Below are 22,069 nucleotides of genomic sequence, written 5' to 3'. Positions count from 1 at the left end.
AACTACAGAGAACTTCTGAATCTCTGAGTTTTCACAGTGTTCTGCTATGTACATTACCATCTTTTCCTGAGGCTGTGTTTGCAAAATAAGCCACACTTTTAAGACATAATCTAGTGAAGAAGGAAGGACAAAGTATCCCGAGGTCTGGGACGTGATAGAGAATGAGGACTGCCCTGCTGGTATCTGGAAATCACACAATAAGGGGAATACACAGGCACAATGTGACAGAATTGTAGGATACAGTCAGGGCCGGTTCTAGACTTTTTGCTGCTTGAGGCAAACATGTGAGGATGTGAAGCGCCCCCCCCCCCCCCCCCCCCCGGTTTGGAATGATCGCACAGCACCCAACAATTTACTCTGCTTCGTTTAATGTTCTCACATGACATGCTAAAGCTCAACACAATAGCACACGGGCTGGCTGTGAGTCTGTCACAAACAAACTGCTCACCCTCAGTCACTCCATTCCTCCTTAGTCAGGACAGCAGTGCCACCTCCTCTCTTCTGCTGTGCAAGTCAAATGAAACACTGCTACTCTCTTGCCTCCCCCCCTCCTCCCTCACTGTCAGACTCCTCACACAGCACAACAAGTTGCTTTTCCCTAATGAGGACCTCTTCACCTCGCTCTCCTCGCACTTCTCCTCCTATTCTGACTACATGATGTTAGTGTAAACACAGTACAAACATGCTGCCCCTGTAATCTCTTCTTCCGCCTGATGCAAATGTTTCATCTTGCTTCATTAGAGAACAGGCACTGGATACAGTGAGTGCAGTCCTGGGGCCTTGACTGAGGTCTACTTGGAGTATTTAAGAGTGCTATGTTCCTTACACGAATTTGACTGAAATGTTGCTTAGGTAACCTGGAAAGGTTTTGGCTTTAACTACTCAAAGACCGCTCCACGCCACTGGGCGTGGCCGCAGCGGCAGCCCCAGGACCGCCTAACGCCAATTGGCGTCACGTCCTGGAGCCGACTACTGAAGGAGATCGCGTGCAAGATGCGCGTGCATCTCCTTCTCGGGGGGCGGAGCTCCACCCCCTTTTCAGTCTCCGAGCGGCTATTGCCGTCTATTTACATAGTGCAGCGCTACGATCAGCAGCAGCGATGCACTGGGGACAGCCGTGTGACACGGCTGTCCCCCTGGGGGACAAGAGAGTGATCGGCTCTCATAGGCAGAAGCCTATGACAGCCGATCGCATGATTGCCGGCTGGGGGGAGGAAGGGGTTTGCTGGAAAGAAAAGAATTAAAAAAAAATATTAAAAAAAAACCGAACATAAATATTGATTAAAAAACAAACAAACAACTGGGGAGCGATCAGACCCCACCAACAGAGAGCTCTGTTGGTGGGGGGGGGATCACTTGTGTACTGTGTTGTGCGGCCCTGCAGCTTGGCCTTAAAGCTGCAGTGGCCCTTTTAGTAATAATCAGCCTGGTCTTTAGGGGGGTTTACCACTGTGGTCATCAAGTGGTTAAAGAGAACCTGAGGAGTAAATAAGTTTAAAAAGTAAATACCTAAGGAGAGGGAAGCCAAAGGCTTCCCACGCTACTCTCTGGTCCCCCGCTGCTCGCTGGGACCCTCCTTAATACTGAGGCCATGCTCCTCTTCAGCAGATAAATAATTCTGCATCTTTATTGTCATGCTCCTCTTCTGCCACAAGTTTGGCCGCACTTGCACAGTAACTTAGAGCTGCACGCACATAAGCCAGTCCGGCTAACTGTGCAGGTGTGGCCACGCTTGCATCTGAAAAGGAGCGTTGTCCCCTGATGTGATTACCAACAAGCCTTGTCAGCACTCTTCAAGAGGTCCAAACTCAGCAACAGGAGACGGCATGGGAATCCTAAATAGGATCCTGTGGCTTCCCTCTTTTTAGGCAAGTAATAACTTTTTTTATGCCTCGGTACACTTTAGAGTACATGTTTAATATATTTTTATCAGTCTATTAAAAGAATGCCCCTTAGCTATTTAGATGATACATCTTTTGAAACAACCGTAACGTTTTACAACCATCTAGGCAACAGTCTATACAGTACAAATCTAACTGAAAATATAGGTTATTAACAAAACATTTGCTTTGTGTCTATGCACCTTGAGACTCCAGTGAAGAAGAAGCAAAATCTCATACACCCACACAAACAGTACGTATACATAAACCTATGTACTTCAACAAATGGTGGGAATAAAACCAGTAATTATCAAGTTCCCAGAACACCTAAGAATTATCTTCACATTTTATATGCATGAAGAAGTAGTTGTAGGTTCAGAATGTCTTCATTAGAGAGGTTCATCACCCTTCAAATCGAATGTGTGTATTTTGACTTGAAAACCATGGAAGTTTTTCAGCATATCACCATCACCTTGTCATCACCGATGAGTGATGTACCATTACAATATAATCACGTTTGTAATGTGATATTATCCAACACAGTACAATGCATCACTGTGATATACACTTTCTACAGCTACAAACATCCTGACAGAGTAATTATTGCATAGATCTGAGACAAAAAAGTGCCAGTGACATCAGATAGCTGCCATTAAATCTCCCAGATGGCTTCCCAGCAGTTCTACTGTTTTCCCAGAACAAATTTACCTATAAAAAGTCAATAACAGCAGCATTGGTCTACAATGTCTTCAGCTTCTCTCCTGGAAGAACCATCTCTGTACCTCAATATCTGAACATGGTTTTAAGACGGGCTCAGGATTTCCTGTCTGGGCGTTTCGGTCCGCTTGAACACACTTTTGGGTCTGTTGATGTAGCAGAGAACCATCCTGTAAGGGAAACAGACAATTTAAACCTAATAAAGATAACTAAAAACTAAGCACATAAATAAATCTCACAGTGTATGGCAAGTGTGTATGTCCTACATAGTAATTATTACATTTTACTGTTCCGTGTTGTCAGTGCAGATCTACCAGATAGCTTTAGCTCTACACAAGCCAACTGTACAGAAACATTCATCAATTTTTTAGCAATACATTATCTGGGATTTACAATAATAGGTCACAGAATACAAATGGTTTATGGAATGTGTACAGTTTAACAGGTAGGTGCTGTGGGATTGTTTTTTCTTCACAGTAGCAGATATAGGGCTTGATTCCCAAAACGGTGCTAACTCGCGCGCAAAAATTAATGAGACTTTTTCCACACGTTAAAGGTTGCGTTCGCGCAATAAATTTGCGTTATCGCGTGACCGTTAACACATGAAAAATTTGCGTTAATGATGAAAGCAAATTTCTGCACGCGATAACTGGTTTTTCGCGATAAACCCGTTTTTCTGCACAAAAAGCCGCGCCAACAGTCGTGCTAACAGTTAGCACTGTTTTGTGAATCAAGCCCATAGTATCTTTTGCCCTGTACCCTTAACTACTGTTAATACTATTATAAGAGTTGTAGATAAGCACAACTGTCCAGTAAACCAGCGGCGTGCCTAGGTTGCGGGAACACCACTCCTGTAGCTATGGAAAGGATCAACCGGCACCGTCAAGTATTATGCTCTTTAAGATAGTTTATTGTAGTTCTGTCATCATTACAGCAATAACGACGTTTCGGAACTAGTGCTCCTTTATCAAGTTAAATGACAGGTCTGACCGTTGTTATTGCTGTAATGATGACAGAACTACAATAAAACTATCTTAACCACTTGCCGACCGCACACTCATAACGTGCGTCGGCAAAGTGGCAGCTGCAGGACCAGCGACGCAGTACTGCGTCGCCAGCTGCAGCCTAATTAATCAGGAAGCAGCCGCTCGTACGAGCGGCTGCTTCCTGTCAAATCACGGCGGGGGGCTCCGTGAATAGCCTGCGGGCCGCCGATGGCGGCTCGCAGGCTAGATGTAAACACAAGCGGAAATAATCCGCTTTGTTTACATTTGTACGGCGCTGCTACGCAGCAGCGCCGTAAGGCAGATCGGCGATCCCCGGCCAATCAGCGGCCGGGGATCGCCGCCATGTGACAGGAGACAGCCTGTCACTGGCTGCACAGGACGGATAGCGTCCTGTGCAGCCCGGCTTACCAGGGGGGGCCAGGTAGGAGAGGGAGGGGGAGGATTTCGCCGCGGAGGGGGGCTTTGAGGTGCCCCCCCCCCGCCACCCACAGCAGGCAGGAGAGATCAGACCCCCCCAGCACATCATCCCCATAGGGGGGAAAAAAGGGGGCCAATCTGATCTCCCTGCCTGCACCCTGATCTGTGCTGGGGGCTGCAGAGCCCACCCAGCACAGATCAATCAAACCAGCGCTGGTCCTTAAGGGGGGGTAAAGGGTGGGTCCTCAAGTGGTTAAAGAGCATAATACTTGACGGTGCCGGTTGATGCTTTCCATAGCTACTGTTAATACTGCTAACATTTTTCTGTATCCATACTTTGCAAAATTTTTAGTTAAGGTGTAAAATTAATTAGACACATACCTCTGAACAATAGTCAGCAATCAAGTCTGTAACCAGCTGGCTGGTGAAGATCCAACTCTGGTGTGGACCAAGCCAAAATGTAATTGGGTACTGTAACCAAACCCTTTGCTTAACCGGTCCAGGACCAGCTGTCAGGAACCGGCCCGCGGCACGCCTGCGTATACGGTTCCCGACTGCGGGTTTGACCAGATTAAGCGGGGAACAGCCTTATTTAAGCTACAAACAAGGCTGGAACCCCTCAAACACTTCCCACTGCCACCACTAGCGTTGCTAGACACGTCCCCTCAGCTGTCGAGGGCTAAACACGCAATCTGCGTTTTCGTATTTGGGTCAGCTTTGCGCTTAGGCCGAATACGAGAACGCCACGCACCCACACACACAGTACAGTTGTACAGTAACACAGCACAATCAGACAATGATTGGTAATGCAAGTTACACTGTCGCAGTCTCCTCTAGGCTATGAGTGTTAGTTTAGCACCACAGAAGTCAAGCTTATTAAATAACGATTTAATATTCCATAAAAACATAGAACAATGCAGAAAATAATATATACAGAAGATGTACAAAAAACAAAGTAAAAAAGTTACAAGATAAACGTTACAAAAATACACACACGGATATTTGCGTAAAAATAAAAATGGGGATTAAAAACGTTACCAACTTGAAGGTCTAAACGTTGTCGGCGGGAGCACGCCGCTTGTTCGACCAGAAGTCGAGATCATCTCTAGCTATGCGCTATCTCCAAGAGAAGATACTTACTAGGTATCTGCCTCTGCTTTTTATACTCTGAAATGTCCCCTGGGGCATTTAATGTCCAGCCCCCAGGAACTAATCAGTTTCCCCGTTTGTGACATCACCGACCGCTTGTCATAATCTTTCCTGTGATATGCAAGCTTCAAAGGGTTCCTGTTTTAGCTTCTTGAAGGTTGCAGAATTCAATAGGTAAGATTGTATCCTACCAGACATCAAAAGGCTTCCTCCACATTATTTCCTTGGTTAAAGTGTATTTTAGCACATACATGAAAAGATTGCATTCTGGTTACAGGTAGCAGTTTGCCTGTAATTGCCTGTAGGCAGACGCAGACAATCACACTTGGGGCAGCAGATCAAAGTGACTGCTAGTGGCCTAATGAGCCCCTTCCTTGCCTATTGAAGGTGACTGGTAACGAGGTTCCCTTTTGTCTGTCTATTGACACCCACACACAATCACATTAACAGTCCATGAAGCTAGCTGCCAATACCTTCAAGCCATACTGGCTGACATCCACCTCTGAAAGATATACAGCAGACATAAAAATGATAGAATATGTTTATGTATTCCTAACATCATCAGCACCCCAATATATCACCACACCTCCCCTCTTTAGAATGGGGCAAGGCAGATGATCTTCCCAGATTATCCTGCCAGCACCTACATTGTTGGTTCTGCTTGACGGGACAGCCCATCAGCATTCCCATGATTGCTCCCCTTCCAGATGGCGCTGCCAGGTGATTCTAACGAATCATCCTGCCAAAGCCTACATTGACGGCCTGGCCGGGTGGGGTAACCCTTTAGCATCCTCAGGAGGGTTCCCCACCTGTCAGTTAGCTCCAAGCTATACGAATGGAAAGCTAGGTCAGGTTGCTGCAATGTGTCGTTGCCCTTGGCAACCTGACATAACCAACCAGGGGAATGCGAGTCAGTGACAACCGTGAATTCGCGACCATAGAGACAGTGCTGCAGCTGGGGAAGGGTTCCAACCGTCGCTACACGCACTTTCTCTATAGTGGCAGGAGCTATTTCTCTGTCCCTTTGGGGAACGATTATCTGCCGGTCTGCCTCCTCCACTTCGGACAGCTCAGAGGGAATAACTTCCCGGGACCCTCTCAGCCCGCCCCTCCCAGCTGGTGACCTGCTGGCCAGACCCCTGAGCTGTTCCAGGCTGCTGTCAAATCGAACAGCCCCAGAGAGCTCAGTGCTGCCTGTCACGCATTCCAGGAAGGCTGCAGACGGAGAGGCTCCTGGGCCCTCAGGGCCAGGTTCCGAATTGGATGTGGCTGACCCAGCAACATTTGCCACTTCGGTGGACAGTCCCTGTGCTGTAGACCCGCTAGCGCTGCGGGTTACCACGGCATCTGAGGGAGCGCCCACATTACACATATCATAAACCGCATCATCTTTGGTCTTAAAAACCTCTGAAGGGGAAAGACCTGGCCTGGTGCCGTCTGCCCCTTCAGTGGGCAATCCATCTGCTGCAGCCCAGCGAGCCCGGCTGGTTACTCCTGCAGCCGACGGAGTGTCCACCTGACACACAGCATTATGTAGCACAACACATATGACATCTGTATTATTCATCTTACACATATGGACATTTAGAACATTACATTCCACATCAACATTATCTGCTGCATTATACCCAGTGCTACCTAACACTTCACAAGTAGCATCAACAGTCCTTGCATCGATCGCCTCGATAGTCCGTGCGTCATAAAGGACATCATCAGTTTCTGCGTTCTCCGGATCAACATGTCCCACTCCAGGCCTAGGCACTGGAGAATCACTAGGGCTGGCTCCTAGTATACAGTCCGTAGCCCCTGGGGCCTCGCCAGCACTCCCCACTTGCCCAGCATTATCACACAGTACCTTGCAAGAGTCCTGAACTTCTGCTGGGGAGGCGGGCTCCACAGGGTTTGGAGTAGGCTCATACCGGGCCACTAACCGTCCCAGGTCAGTACCCAGCAAAACGTTGGTGGGGATTTTGTCAGTTACCCCAACTTCTTTCAGTCCGCTGCCGGCCCTCCAATCCAGGTGGACCAAGGCGGTGGGTATTGCTGGGGTGATACCCCCAATTCCTCTGACAGCAATCATTTTCCCAGGTATGTACTGCTCTGGGTTCACAAGCTGGGGATGTATGAGAGTCACTTCTGCTCCAGTGTCTCTCAGCCCAGTGGCAACTGTACCCCCAACCGTGACACGCTGCAGATTCTCTGCATAGCCAGTGGCATTTCTGGTAGCACACAAAGCAGTTGGGACTTCACTGGGGTTTGAGGCCTCACTGGATTTTGGGGCCTCCCTCTTCCTCTCTGGGCAATTCGTGCTGATATGACCCACCCTGTCACATACAAAGCATTTCCGAGTGTCAGTGGTTGGTTGCCTGAATCCAGGAGACAGCGGTGCTTGCCTCCTCTGGATGCTGGGTGACACAGGTTTAGCACTCTGTTCTCCCCTCCAGCTGGGCGTAGTAGTCCTCCAGGACTCAGGTGCTCTATGGGCGGTGTAGGAATCGGCCATTTCCGCAGCCTCATCCACTGTCTTTGGTTCTCGATCCAGCACAAACAGCCGGACCTCAACAGGACAGGTGTGTAGGAACTGGTCTTTTATCATCAGCTCCTGCAGGGCATCCAAGGTTTTGACTGACAGTCCTTTTAACCACTGCTGGAAGGCAGTGCGCAGGTTGCAAGCATGATCCAGGTAACTGTCATTAGGACCTTGCTGCACTGTCCTGAAACGTTTTCGATACACCTCTGGCGTGAGGTGGTATCGCGCAATGATGGCTTTCTTAATCGCCTCAAAGTCTGTTTCTTCCTCCTGGGGGAGACTCACAAACGCCTCCAGGGCCTTGCCTCTCAGCCCTGGTGTGAGGTATCTTGCCCACTGCTCACGGGGCACCCCATACTGCCGACAAGTCCTTTCAAACCCCTGTAGGAAAGTGTCTATGTCGGAGTCCTTGTCCATTGCGAGGAACTTATCGAGGGGGATTCTGTGGACTCGCTCACCTTCGTGTTCTGCGGGTCCAGCAGACCGGTTCTGCTGCTGAAGTTTAGCCAGCTCCAGCTGGTGTCGCCGTTCAGCACTTTCCCTCTCGGCCTGGTGTCGCTGTGCAGCTTGTTCCCTCTCGGCCTGGAGTCTGTCCCTCTCGGCCTGGAGTCGCTGGGCAGCTTGTTCCCTCTCGGCCTGGAGTCGCTGTGCCGCTTGTTCCTTCTCTGCCTGTCGGTGCAGTAGGATCAGCTTTAGGCGTTGTTCAGGATCAGCCGAGTTCAGTAGCTGTAGATCAGCTTCCAGAGATGTCATCTCCGTGTTCGGTGGATCATCCAGGACATCGTCTCCACTCGCATCCTGTGGCGGGAGCGATTCCTCCTCTGGCGTGTCGTGAGCTGCATCCTTTGACGTTGAAGCACGGGCTTGCTCTGCCTCATCATACTCCTCGAGGGCACGAACTAACTGCTCCTTAGTCTGGCCGCTCACCGTCTCGATGCCTTTGTGCTCACACAGGTTGAGTAGTATCTCTTTGCTTTGCCTTGCATAGCTGGATGCTTTCTGAGCCATCGTGTTGCAAAAAATAAAAAGAAAAAAGGGGGGGGGGGGGGGAAGGGAAAGCAAAATACCAAGTGTGTATCTTTGAACAAAAAAAAAAACGTATATAGATTCTGCACTGAGTAGACTTCTGTAGGCTAGTTGCTTCTAGCAAGCTTCCAGCCTTTAGTACTCAGAATAGCGAGCTAAACTGCGTACTAATGTACTAATGTACTAAACGATCCCTCCACTGCCAGCCAATTATGTCAGGAACCGGCCCGCGGCACGCCTGCGTATACGGTTCCCGACTGCGGGTTTGACCAGATTAAGCGGGGAACAGCCTTATTTAAGCTACAAACAAGGCTGGAACCCCTCAAACACTTCCCACTGCCACTACTAGCGTTGCTAGACACGTCCCCTCAGCTGTCGAGGGCTAAACACGCAATCTGCGTTTTCGTATTTGGGTCAGCTTTGCGCTTAGGCCGAATACGAGAACGCCATGCACCCACACACACAGTACAGTTGTACAGTAACACAGCACAATCAGACAATGATTGGTAATGCAAGTTACACTGTCGTGCAGCAAAACCACTAACAGTCGTTCCGAACGATACTGTTAGACTTCCCACTCGGCTGTCGAGCGCAGAAGTGCCCCATACACACAATGCAATTACAATTTCATATGGTAGTGTTGCTCAAACATACAATTAGGCACGGACTTATACACAGCTACACTGCAGTCTCCTCTAGGCTATGAGTGTTAGTTCAGTACCGCAGAAGTCAAGCTTATTAAATAACGATTTAATATTCCATAAAAACATAGAACAATGCAGAAAATAATATATACAGAAGATGTACAAAAAACAAAGTAAAAAAGTTACAAGATAAACGTTACAAAAATACACACACGGATATTTGCGTAAAAATAAAAATGGGGATTAAAAACGTTACCAACTTGAAGGTCTAAACGTTGTCGGCGGGAGCACGCCGCTTGTTCGACCAGATCATCTCTAGCTATGCGCTATCTCCAAGAGAAGATACTTACTAGGTATCTGCCTCTGCTTTTTATACTCTAAAATGTCCCCTGGGGCATTCAATGTCCAGCCCCCAGGAACTAATGCAGTTTCCCCGTTTGTGACATCACCGACCGCTTGTCATAATCTTTCCTGTGATATGCAAGCTTCAAAGGGTTCTGTAACGATCGGTGAAGCACAGAGAGGATCTGATTACCGGTGATCTGCATTATCACTGGGAATACAGATGTATACCAGATTATAAATGATCTGCAGTATCACCGATAATCCGATATACCAGCTAACCTCTGGACACCTGGGTAGAGTGTTATGGTGCAAACAGTAATAATGAGAGGACTGGCCTCAGAGCAGTAAGGAGTACTGTACAATTCCTTCTGGACTCTCCCGGAGGGAGGAGTCAGGCTGAGAGTAGGAATCGACAGAACGAGAGTGACACTCAAGAGGAAGTGTCACTATCAGGACTGGGAACCGCCTCTAACAGTAAGGTCGGTTCTCCAGGTCGGGCAGATCAGGTCGTAACCACACGGACAGACAAAGTACAGAATCAGAAGGCAAAGGCGGAGTCTAAAGTACAGGCAGGGTTCGGCAACAGGGTATCAGAAATATCGAGGTACAAAATCAAGAGGCAGAAACAGAGTCTAAGGACGAGCCGGGGTACGGCAACAGAGTATCAGAATGGCAAGGTACAAGATCAGAGTTCAGGAGGATAGTCAGGCAGGCAAAGGTTCATAACAGATAATCACAATCAAACTAGTACTTTAGCTATCAACAGAATCTAGCTAAGTGTAGGATTACAGCTCCAGCTGGTCCCGGCACACTTAAGGATCTGACTACAGGTCTGAGTGCTCCCACGTATGTGTTCGCAACGCCAGACAACCAGCAACTGAACAGCCAGCAGTATATATACACAGGTATCTCTCCAGCACCTCCCTAAGTGCTGGACCAATGAGGAGTGGAGCCAGAGTCAGCTGACCAGCCTGGTCAGCTGACTCACTTCTGGCCATCATATCTTCTGCCTCAGTGCGCGCGCGTCACGACGAACGCTGGTGGACTATGAGTCCCAGCCACACCAGCACTGTCCCTGGCGTCCACCGCCGCACTGCACGCAGCGGCCTTTCCGCGTTCACCGCTGCTCACGCGGCGGCTCCTCCATGCGCTTCCTCACAGTACCCCTACCCCCCCCCCCCCCCCCCCCCCCCCCGAGGAGTGGACTCCGGACAACTCCTACCAGGTTTCTCGGGATGTAAGGTGTGAGACTCCTTCCTTGATTCGTCCGCATGCATGCGGTTCTCAGGTACCCATTGTCTCTCAATGCCATACCCCTTCCAATGCACCAGATATTGTACTGAGTTCTGTACAATGCGCGAGTCTAATATTTTCTCCATTTCATACTCGGGTTGGTCATCCACCAACACAGGAGGAGGGGGAGTGGAACCCACATGGACTGCAGGTTTCAGCAGGGATACATGAAAAGTTCTTACACCCCGCATACTGGCAGGAAGATCAATGGCATAAGTTACGTTGTTGATTTTCCTAGTCACAGAAAATGGCCCCACAAACCTGGGGCCCAGTTTGGCAGATGGCTGCTTCAGGGTCAAGTGACGTGTGGACACCCAGACTAAATCCCCTGGCTGAAACTTCCATTCCAAGGAACGCTTCTTGTCCGCTTGACCCTTCTGACTTTGAAACGCTTTCTGCAAATTCTCTTTAACAATTCCCCAATTGTCCCTAAGTGACCTCTGCCAATCCTCCAGTGCTGGAAACAGAGTGGAGGCCACTGGTAATGGGGAGAATTTAGGCAACCTCCTGGTTACTATCTGAAACGGAGAGTACCCCGCGGAGGAACTTTTCAAGTTATTGTGTGCGAACTCCGCGAAAGGCAAAAACTTGACCCAATCGTTCTGCGCCTCCGCAACATAACATCTCAAAAATTGCTCCAAAGACTGGTTGACCCTCTCCGTTTGCCCATTGGTCTGTGGGTGGTAGCCTGACGAAAATGACAGCTCCATGCCCATTTGGTGACAAAATGCCCTCCAAAATCCAGACACAAATTGGACTCCCCTATCTGACACGATGTTTTCCGGAATGCCATGCAGCCGGAAGACGTGAATGATGAACAATTCGGCCAATTCCTGAGCCGAGGGGAGTCCTTTCAGGGGCACAAAATGGGCCATTTTGCTAAAGCGGTCGACTACCACCCAAATGACCGACATGCCTTCAGATCTGGGCAATTCCCCCACAAAATCCATGGACAGGTGGGTCCATGGCTCACTCGGGGTGGGCAAAGGCTGTAACCTTCCCACAGGTGCCAGCCGGGAGGGTTTACTCTTAGCACATACCGCACATTCCCTGACGTATTCCTTGCAGTCTGTTGCCATAGAAGGCCACCAAGCACACCTGGCAATCAGATCCTGCGTTCTGGAAGCTCCAGGGTGACCAGCATTCTTATGGGCGTGGAACATTTGTAGAACCTGTAGGCGAAATGGCAGTGGGATAAACAAAACCCCCTCAGGTTTTCCCTCAGGGACATCCTGCTGAAAGGGACCCAGAACCTTTGCCCAATCTTCCCAGGTCTCTGTGGCTGCTAACACTAACCTCTGCGGGATGATGGACTCAGGAGCGGGGGGCTGTGCTGTCTCTTGTTCAAAACATCTGGACAGGGCATCTGCCTTGATGTTTTTGCTGCCTGGAGTGTACGCGATTATAAATCTGAACCTCGTAAAAATTAAAGACCAACGGGCCTGACGGGGGCTTAGTCTCTTAGCCCCCTCGATGTATTCCAAATTCTTATGATCAGTGTAAACCGTGATCGTATGTTCTGCCCCTTCTAAGCAATGGCACCATTCTTCAAATGCTAATTTAATGGCCAGAAGACCCGGTTGCCTATATCGTAGTTTCTTTCTGCCGGTGAAAACCTACGGGAAAAATAGGCGCATGGATGTAATCTGCCCTGCAACCCTGTCCGTTAAGACAGCACGGCCCCCACCCCGACCTCCGAGGCATCGACTTTCACAATAAAGGGAAAGGACGTGTCTACATGCCTCAAAATAGGCTCTGAGCAAAACAATTTTTTCAGGTGCGAAAAGGCTGCCACAGCCTCAGGGGACCAGTGGTTGGTATCTGCCCCCTTTTTTGTGAGACTGGTAAGGGGGGCAATTATCGTGGAGTACCCCTTTATGAACCTCCTATAGTAGTTCGCAAAACCCAAAAATCTCTGCAGGGCTTTCAACCCCACTGGCTGTGGCCATTCTAAGACAGCTGTGACCTTGGCAGGATCCATTGACAGGCCCGAAGTGGAAATCACATACCCTAGGAACGTGACAGTGGTCACCTCAAAAATACACTTCTCCACCTTGGCATAAAGCATATTTCGTCTCAATTTTTCCGATACAAATTTAACGTGGACCTTGTGCTCGGAGAGGTTGTTGGAGTAGATTAGTATATCGTCAAGGTATACAAGCACAAATCTACCCAACACCTCCCTGAATACCTCGTTGATTAATACCTGGAAGACGGCTGGCGCATTGCACAACCCGAAGGGCATCACTAAGTACTCGTAATGCCCGTCGGGTGTGTTGAAGGCCGTCTTCCATTCATCGCCCTTTCTGATGCGGATCAGGTTGTATGCACCCCTCAGATCTAATTTCGAGAAGATCTTAGCGTCTGTGACCTGCGTAAATAAATCGTCTATCAATGGTAACGGATAACGATTCTTCACCGTGATTTTATTCAGGCCACGGTAATCGATGCAAGGTCGAAGACCTCCGTCTTTTTTCTTAACAAAAAAGAAACCGGCCCCCGCAGGTGACCGGGAGGGGCGAATGAACCCTTTGGCTAGATTGTCACGGATGTACTCCTGCATAGCCACTTTTTCTGGTCCCGACAAATTATACAGGTGACCCCTAGGAGGCATACAGCCGGCACGGAGATCGATGGGGCAATCGAAATGGCGATGAGGAGGTAACCTATCAGCAGCCTTGGGACAGAATACATCCGAGAATTCGGAGTATTGCTCGGGAACACCCTCCACATGAACCTTGGTCTGACCTAATGTCACTTTCCCTAGACACTGTTGGGAACAGAAGTCTGACCAACTGGTTAATTGTCCTGTAGCCCAATTAACTTGTGGCGAATGAAGCTGCAGCCAGGGCATACCTAGGACAATTGTGGAGGTAGTCATATGTAAGACAAAAAAACTTAAACTCTCCCTGTGCAGTACCCTGGTAATGACTTCCACCTCTGGTGTCTGAGACAGCGGACGGTCCCTTTGTAGCGGGGAGTCGTCCACGGCAGTAACCTGGATGGGTGGTTTTACTGGGGTGAGGGGAATGCCCAACTTCTCTGCAAACTCGGTACTCATAAAATTAGCCGCGGAGCCTGAATCAATAAAGGCCTCCGTGGCTACAGATTTGTCCCCCCATGTAATCGTACAGGGGAGGAGCAAACGTTTTTCTTTTAGGGGTGTGAGTTGAGCGCCTAGGGTGTCACCCCTTACAACTCCTAGGCGGTAGCGTTTCCCGTCTTATTCTTATTTGGCTTAATGGGACAGTCTCGTACCCTATGCCCCCCTTCACCACAGTACAAACATAACTGTTCAGACATTCTCCGTCTTCTCTCCACTTGGGTTAACTTAGACCGACCGATCTGCATCGGCTCAGGTGGAGGCAAGTCCGGAGACGATGAGACAGAGGGAGATGGAGTTACTAGGGGTGCAGCAGGAAGCGCTGCGTAAGAAGTCAACCTGACACGATGACTGCCCCTAGTCTGTCTCTGATGGCGTAGAATACGGTCGATTCGAATGGCCGATGAGATGGCCTCATCGACTGTTTTGGGCTCGGGTAGACTTAACATTAGGTCGGAGACCTCATCCGACAACCCAGACAGGAAGTAATCCAGCAGGGCATAGGTGACAAACCTGGCTGTAACTGACCACCTACGAAATTCGGCCGCGTAATCTTCGACTGGACCCTTGCCTTGCCGTAAAAGCTTGAGCTTCCGCTCAGAGGTCGCAGCAAGGTCTGGCGTTCTGTAACGATCAGTGAAGCACAGAGAGGATCTGATTACCGGTGATCTGCAGTATCACTGGGAATACAGATGTATACCATCTCACGCGGCGTGCGGCGGCTCCTCCATGCGGCGCCGCCATGCTGGATGCGGAAGCAGCCGCCCCGCTCTGAGAGCGAGCGGCTGTGCTTCCGCGCTTCCTCACAGGTTCCTGTTTTAGCTTCTTGAAGGTTGCAGAATTCAATAGGTAAGATTATATCCTACCAGACATCAAAAGGCTTCCTCCACATTTTTTCCTTGGTTAAAGTGTATTTTAGCACATACATGAAAAGATTGCATTCTGGTTACAGGTAGCAGTTTGCCTGTAATTGCCTGTAGGCAGACAATCACACCTGGGGCAGCAGATCAAAGTGACTGCTAGTGGCCTAATGAGCCGCTTCCTTGCCTATTGAAGGTGACTGGTAACGAGGTTCCCTTTTGTCTGTCTATTGACACCCACACACAATCACATTAACAGTCCATGAAGCTAGCTGCCAATACCTTCAAGCCATACTGGCTGACATCCACCTCTGAAAGATATACAGCAGACATAAAAATGATAGAATATGTTTATGTATTCCTAACATCATCAGCACCCCAATATATCACCACACCAGCCATAGTTAAAACTATGATACACTCAGGGCAGGTTGTAGATTTTTTTGTTGCTTGAAGAAAACTTGTTAGGATGCCACCCTTACCCCCTCCCAATTTCGAATGATCGTTCAGCACCCAACAATTTGCACTGCACGTTACAGCTGTGATGCGACCCAAAAAAAATGCCCTCAGTATAGGTAGGTAGGTAGCTAGGTATAGATGTCCCCAGCATAGGAAGCCACGTATATAAGAAGCCAGGTGTAGGTGGCCCCAGTATAAGAAGCCAGGTATTGGTGGCCCCAGTATAAGAATCTAGGTATTGGTGGCCCCAGTATAAGAAGCCAGGTATAGGTAGCCCCAGTATAAGTAGCCAAGAATAGGTGCCCCCAGTATAGGAAGCCAGGTATAGGTGTACCAGTATAGGTAGCCAGGTATAGGTGACCCCAGTATAGGTAGCCAGGTATAGGTGGCCCCAGTATAGGTAGCCAGGTATAGGTGCTCCAATACAGCTAGCCAGGTATAGGTGCCTCCTGTATAAGTAGCCAAGAATAGGTGCCCCCAGTATAGAAAGCCAGGTATAGGTGTCTCAGTATAGGTAGCCAGGTATAGGTGCCCCCAGTATAGGTAGCCAGGTATAGATGCCACTGCCTAGGTGGGAGGAGGTGGGTGACACTGTGGTGAGGGGGCCAACATCATTCCTCCCTCCTTCTCCTTGGCCCCCCTCCTGTCCCACCTGCAGAGTGGCGCAGCGGTGCATTTTGTAAATTACTCATCTGTCCTGCTCCATGTGACTCATCCATTGCTCCGGCAGCCAGTTCCTCTCTTGCCACTCGATCTCTGTATCACGAGTGTATTACACTTCATGCAGGAAGTAGAGAGGAGCCGGCTGCTGGAGCAGATGGATGCATTGCATGGAGTAGGACAGGAGTTATTTACAAGGCTGCGCCACTCTGCAGCCTGAAAACCTTTCAAATAAAGCACACTGTATCTCCTGCCATTATTGTAAAAATCCTGTGATCTGTGATTTATGGATTTTTTTGATCATGGAAGATTATTTTCTCTTTTGACAAACAAAAAGTTTTTATCCAGATTTTGCAATTTTTTGATACAATAAAATCTGATACTGAATTTTGGATTGAACTACATTTTGCGCAGTTTCTCAAGTTGTATGATCCTCTTAACTACACATGCCACTCTGCAGGGGGGACTGGAGGGGGGCCCCATGGAGAGGGAGGGAGGAATGAGGTTAGTCCCCTCCCCACTTCTGTCAGGCACACCGGTTACCAAGTCTACTGCCAAGCGCTGCTGGAATTGGTCAGCCTGGGGAAGACCAAACTGACTGCGAACCATGTCCTGGCCAAACTCCGAGAGCAGGAGAGGAATTGGCTGACCCCCAGAGGCCTCAGAGTCGGAGAGGTGGTGTCCGACAATGGGGCAAACCTGTTTGCTCCAATCAGCAGGGGAGACCTGACCCACATCCCCTGCCTGGCGCACGTCCTGAACCTGGTAGTTCAAAAGTTCCTGCGGACCTACCAGGGGATGAACCGACTCCTTGAGGCGGCAAGGAAGGTTGTGCGTCATTTCCGGCACTCGCCTGCAGCCGTAGCGAGCCTGGAAGAGGTGCAGAAGGAGCTGCACCTGCCACAGCACCGGCTCATGATCGATGTTCCAACTCGCTGGAGCTCCACCCTGGCGATGTTGGAGCGTCTGGTTGAACAGAGGCAGGCTGTCAGCCAGTACGTTGCACGAGCAACAGTTGCCGCCATCACTGCAACTGGGCGTGCCGCCACCAACCTCCCGTCCATCATCTCCACGGAGGACTGGGGGCACATGCGGCAGGTGTGCTCAGTGCTGACACCCTTCCTGCAGGCCACCAACATGGGAAGCAGGGACCATGCAATGGTGTGCGAGTGGGTCCCCATGGTGTGTGTGCTGGACAGGGCCCTGTATGCACTGCTAGAAGAGGGAGCGGCAGCCTTGGACCAGCAGGAGCTGCAGGCAGCTTCACAGGCCACCTCTGAGGAGGAGGGCTTGGAGTTGGTGGAGGTCCCTGACCTTGCTGCTGATGAGGGGGAGCAGCAGAGGGCAGCTGGAGTGGTGCGGGGGTGGAGAGAGGATGAGGTGGAGGAGGCAGAGGATGAGGAGGACAGCACTGTCGGCTCTGGGGCTGCCGATGATGTGCCAGCAGACGTGGCCAGACTCTTCCCAATGGCAGCGCACATGCTGAGGTGCCTGCGCAAGGACCCAAGGGTCATCCAGATGAAGCAGAGGGAGGACATCTGGATCTGCATGATGCTGGACCCACGTCTGAAGGGGAAGCTCAGCCAGTTCCTGCCTGCAGGAGGAGACCGTGCACAACAAATGAGGGATTTGCAGCTGTCCCTTGTTGAGCGCTTGGAGGAAGCCTTCTCTCAGCCATCCACCCCCACTGTCCAGCCAGCACAGAGGCAGCAGCAGGTGCCTGCATCCACCAGCAGCAAGCGCACGCGCACCACAGACCTGCTGTCTCTGACCAACGAGCTCTACATGAGTGTAGAGCTGCCAGGGACTAGAGAGGAGGTGCCTGCAGCAGCATCCTTCTCCAGTCACAGACAGCGCTTGACCCGCATGGTGGCTGACTACATGGGGTCCTTCAGCGGGATTGACAGCGTTGCCCCTGTTGATCCCATGGAGTATTGGGTCAAGCACCTGCCGATCTGAAGCGAGCTTGCGCAGTACGCCCTGGAAGTGCTCTCCTGCCCCCCCTTCCAGCGTACTGTCAGAGCATTGCTTCAGTGCAGCCGGTGGAGTCGTCACTGAGAAGCGATCTCGTCTGTCTCACAAGTCTGTGGACAGACTGATGTTTCTCAAAATGAACAAGGCTTGGGTGGAAGGCGAATTCCTGGCCCCTGTTGTCGGCGAGAGGGGGACATGAAGTGGCACACACTTATTACACCTGCTGCTGCTGCTATATTTCTTCCTGCTGTCTGTGTCACCACTGCCAGGAAACACATTAAAAGGTGCTGCTGCCCATGCGCCACCAGCTATTTACGCTCAAAAATAGCTGCATTATTTTGAAAAAAAAAAATTTAACCACTTCCCGACCGCCGTATTGACAAATGGCGGCCGGGGAGTGGACCCCGCAAGGACCGCCGTATAGACAAATGGCGGCGGTCCTTGTAGGGGCATGGGCGGAGCGATCGCGTCATCCGTGACGCGATCCTCCGCCGGCGCCTGCCGCCGCTCACCCGCCGCAACATCCCGCCGGCCATACGGAAACGCCGGCGGGATGTTAACCCGACGATCGCCGCATACAAAGTGTATAATACACTTTGTAATGTTTACAAAGTGTATTATACAGGCTGCCTCCTGCCCTGGTGGTCCCAGTGTCCGAGGGACCACCAGGGCAGGCTGCAGCCACCCCAGTCTGCACCAAGCACACTGATTTCCCTCCCCCCCTGCCCCAGATCGCCCACAGCACCCATCAGACCCCCCCTGCCCACCCCCCAGACCCCTGTTTGCACCCAATCACCCCCCTAATCACCCATCAATCACTCCCTGTCACCATCTGTCAACGCTATTTTTTTTTTATCCCCCCCTGCCCCCTGCTCCCTCCTGATCACCCCCCCCCACCCCTCAGATTCTCCCCAGACCCCCCCCCCCCCCCGACCCCCTCTCCCCCCATGTACTGTATGCATCTATCCCCCCTGATCACCTGTCAATCACCTGTCAATCACCCGTCAATCACCCCCTGTCACTGCCACCCATCAATCAGCCCCTAACCTGCCCCTTGCGGGCAATCTGATCACCCACCCACACCAATAGATCGCCCGCAGATCCGACATCAGATCACCACCCAAACGCAGTGTTTACATCTATTCTCTCCTCTAAACACCCACTAATTACCCATCAATCACCCCCTATCACCCCCTGTCACTGTTACCCATCAGATCAGATCCTAATCTGCCCCTTGCGGGCACCCAATCACCCGCCTACACGCTCAGATTGCCCTCAGACCCCCCCTTATCAATTCGCCAGGGCAATATTTACATCTGTCCTTCCCTGTAATAACCCACTGATCACCTGTCAATCACCCATCAATCACCCCCTGTCACTGCCATCCATCAATCACCCCCTGTCACTGCCACCCATCAATCAGCCCCTAACCTGCCCCTTGCGGGCAAACTGATCACCCACCCACACCAATAGATCGCCCGCAGATCCGACATCAGATCACCACCCAAGCGCAGTGTTTACATCTATTCTCTCCTCTAAACACCCACTAATTACCCATCAATCACCCCCTATCACCACCTGTCACTGTTACCCATCAGATCAGACCCTAATCTGCCCCTTGCGGGCACGCAATCACCCGCCTACACGCTCAGATTGCCCTCAGACCCCTCTTATCAATTCGCCAGGGCAATATTTACATCTGTCCTTCCCTGTAATAACCCACTGATCACCTGTCAATCACCTGTCAATCACCTATCAATCACCCCCTGTCACTGCCATCCATCAATCACCCCCTGTCACTGCCACCCATCAATCAGCCCCTAACCTGCCTTTTGCGGGCAAACTGATCACCCACCCACACCAATAGATCGCCCGCAGATCCGACATCAGATCACCACCCAAGCGCAGTGTTTACATCTATTCTCTCCTCTGAACACCCAATAATTACCCATCAATCACCCAGCAATCACCCCCTATCACCACCTGTCACTGTTACCCATCAGATCAGACCCTAATCTGCCCCTTGCGGGCACCCAATCACCCGCCTACACGCTCAGATTGCCCTCAGACCCCCCCTTATCAATTCGCCAGTGCAATATTTACATCTGTTCTCCCCTGTAATAACCCACTGATTACCTGTCAATCACCTATCAATCACCCCCTGTCACTGCCACCCATCAATCACCCCCTGTCACTGCCACCCATCACCCGCTGTCACTGCCACCCATCAATCAGCCCCTAACCTGCCCCTTGCGGGCAATCTGATCATTCACCCACACCAATAGATCGCCCGCAGATCCGACGTCCGATCACCTCCCAAGTGCAGTGTTTACATCTGTTCTCTACCCTAAACACCCACTAATTACCCATCAATCACCCCCTGTCACTGCTACCTATCAGATTAGACCCCTATCTGCCCCTAGGGCACTCAATCACCCGCCCACACCCTCAGAATGCCCTCAGACCCCAGCCCTGATCACCTCGCCAGTGCATTGCTTGCATCTATTCCCCCCTCTAATCACACCTTGAGACACCCATCAATCACCTCCTGTCACCCCCTAGCACACCTACCCATCAGATCAGGCCCTAATTTGCCACGTGTGGGCTCCTGATCGCTCTGCCAAACCCTCAGATCCCCCTCAGACCCCCTTCCGATCACCTCCCCAGTGCATTGATTGCATCTATTTTCCCCTCTAACCACCCCCTGAGACACCCATCAATCACCTCCTGTCACCCCCCTAGCACTCCTATCCATCAGATCAGGCCCAATACAACCTGTCATCTAAAAAGCCACCCTGCTTATGACCGGTTCCACAAAATTTGCCCCCTCATAGACCACCTGTCATCAAAATTTGCAGATGCTTATACCCCTGAACAGTCATTTTGAGACATTTGGTTTCCAGACTACTCACGGTTTTTGGCCCGTAAAATGCCAGGGCGGTATAGGAACCCCACAAGTGACCCCATTTTAGAAAAAAAGACACCCCAAGGTATTCTGTTAGGTGTATGACGAGTTCATAGAAGATTTTATTTTTTGTCAAAAGTTAGCGGAAATTGATTTTTATTGTTTTTTTTCACAAAGTGTCATTTTTTTACTAACTTGTGACAAAAAATAAAATCTTCTATGAACTCGCCATACACCTAACGGAATACCTTGGGGTGTCTTCTTTCTAAAATGGGGTCATTAGTGGGGTTCCTATACTGCCCTGGCATTTTAGGGGCCCTAAACCGTGAGGAGTAGTCTTGAAACAAAAATGACCTGTGAAATCCTAAAGGTACTCATTGGACTTTGGGCCCCTTAGCGCAGTTAGGGTGCAAAAAAGTGCCACACATGTAGTATCGCCGTACTCGGGAGAAGTAGTATATTGTGTTTTGGGGTGTATTTTTACACATACTCATGCTGGGTGGGAGAAATACCTCTGTAAATGACAATCTTTTGATTTTTTTTACACACAATTGTCCATTTACAGAGTTATTTCTCCCACCCAGCATGGGTATGTGTAAAAATACACCCCAAAACACATTGTACTACTTCTCCCGAGTACGGCGATACCACATGTGTGGCCCTTTTTTGCACCCTAACTGCGCTAAGGGGCCCAAAGTCCAATGAGTACCTTTAGGATTTCACAGGTCATTTTTGTTTCAAGACTACTCCTCACGGTTTAGGGCCCCTAAAATGCCAGGACAGTATAGGAACCCCACAAATGACTCTATTTTAGAAAGAAGACACCCCAAGGTATTCTGTTAGTAGTACGGTGAGTTCATAGAAGATTTTATTTTTTGTCACAAGTTAGCGGAAATTGATTTTTATTGTTTTGTTTCACAAAGTGTCATTTTCCGCTAACTTGTGACAAAAAATAAAATCTTCTATGAACTCACCGTACTACTAACGGAATACCTTGGGGTGTCTTCTTTCTAAAATGGGGTCATTTGTGGGGTTCCTATACTGTCCTGGCATTTTAGGGGCCCTAAACCGTGAGGAGTAGTCTTGAAACGAAATTTCTC

General features: G+C 50.0%; 1 protein-coding gene across 3 annotated transcripts in view; it reads right to left on the bottom strand.

Annotated features, from left to right (window-relative positions):
* Positions 1-310: 310 nt before the first annotated feature.
* Positions 311-22,069, bottom strand: part of GALNT12 (polypeptide N-acetylgalactosaminyltransferase 12) — a 118,003-nt gene continuing 96,244 nt past the window's right edge. For 2 of the 3 annotated variants that reach the window (XM_068236659.1, XM_068236661.1), the window contains one exon: positions 311-2,767. In XM_068236659.1, coding sequence (XP_068092760.1) covers positions 2,630-2,767 — 138 coding nt within the window. In that variant the 3' untranslated portion in view covers positions 311-2,629. The remainder of the gene's footprint in view (positions 2,768-22,069) is intronic. The other variant, XM_068236660.1, reaches the window with a different exon arrangement.

Source organism: Hyperolius riggenbachi, chromosome 5, assembly GCF_040937935.1.
Source record: "Hyperolius riggenbachi isolate aHypRig1 chromosome 5, aHypRig1.pri, whole genome shotgun sequence".
In the NCBI taxonomy this organism is placed as follows: Eukaryota; Metazoa; Chordata; class Amphibia; order Anura; family Hyperoliidae; genus Hyperolius; species Hyperolius riggenbachi.
This window is presented reverse-complemented; position numbering and strand designations above follow the sequence as displayed.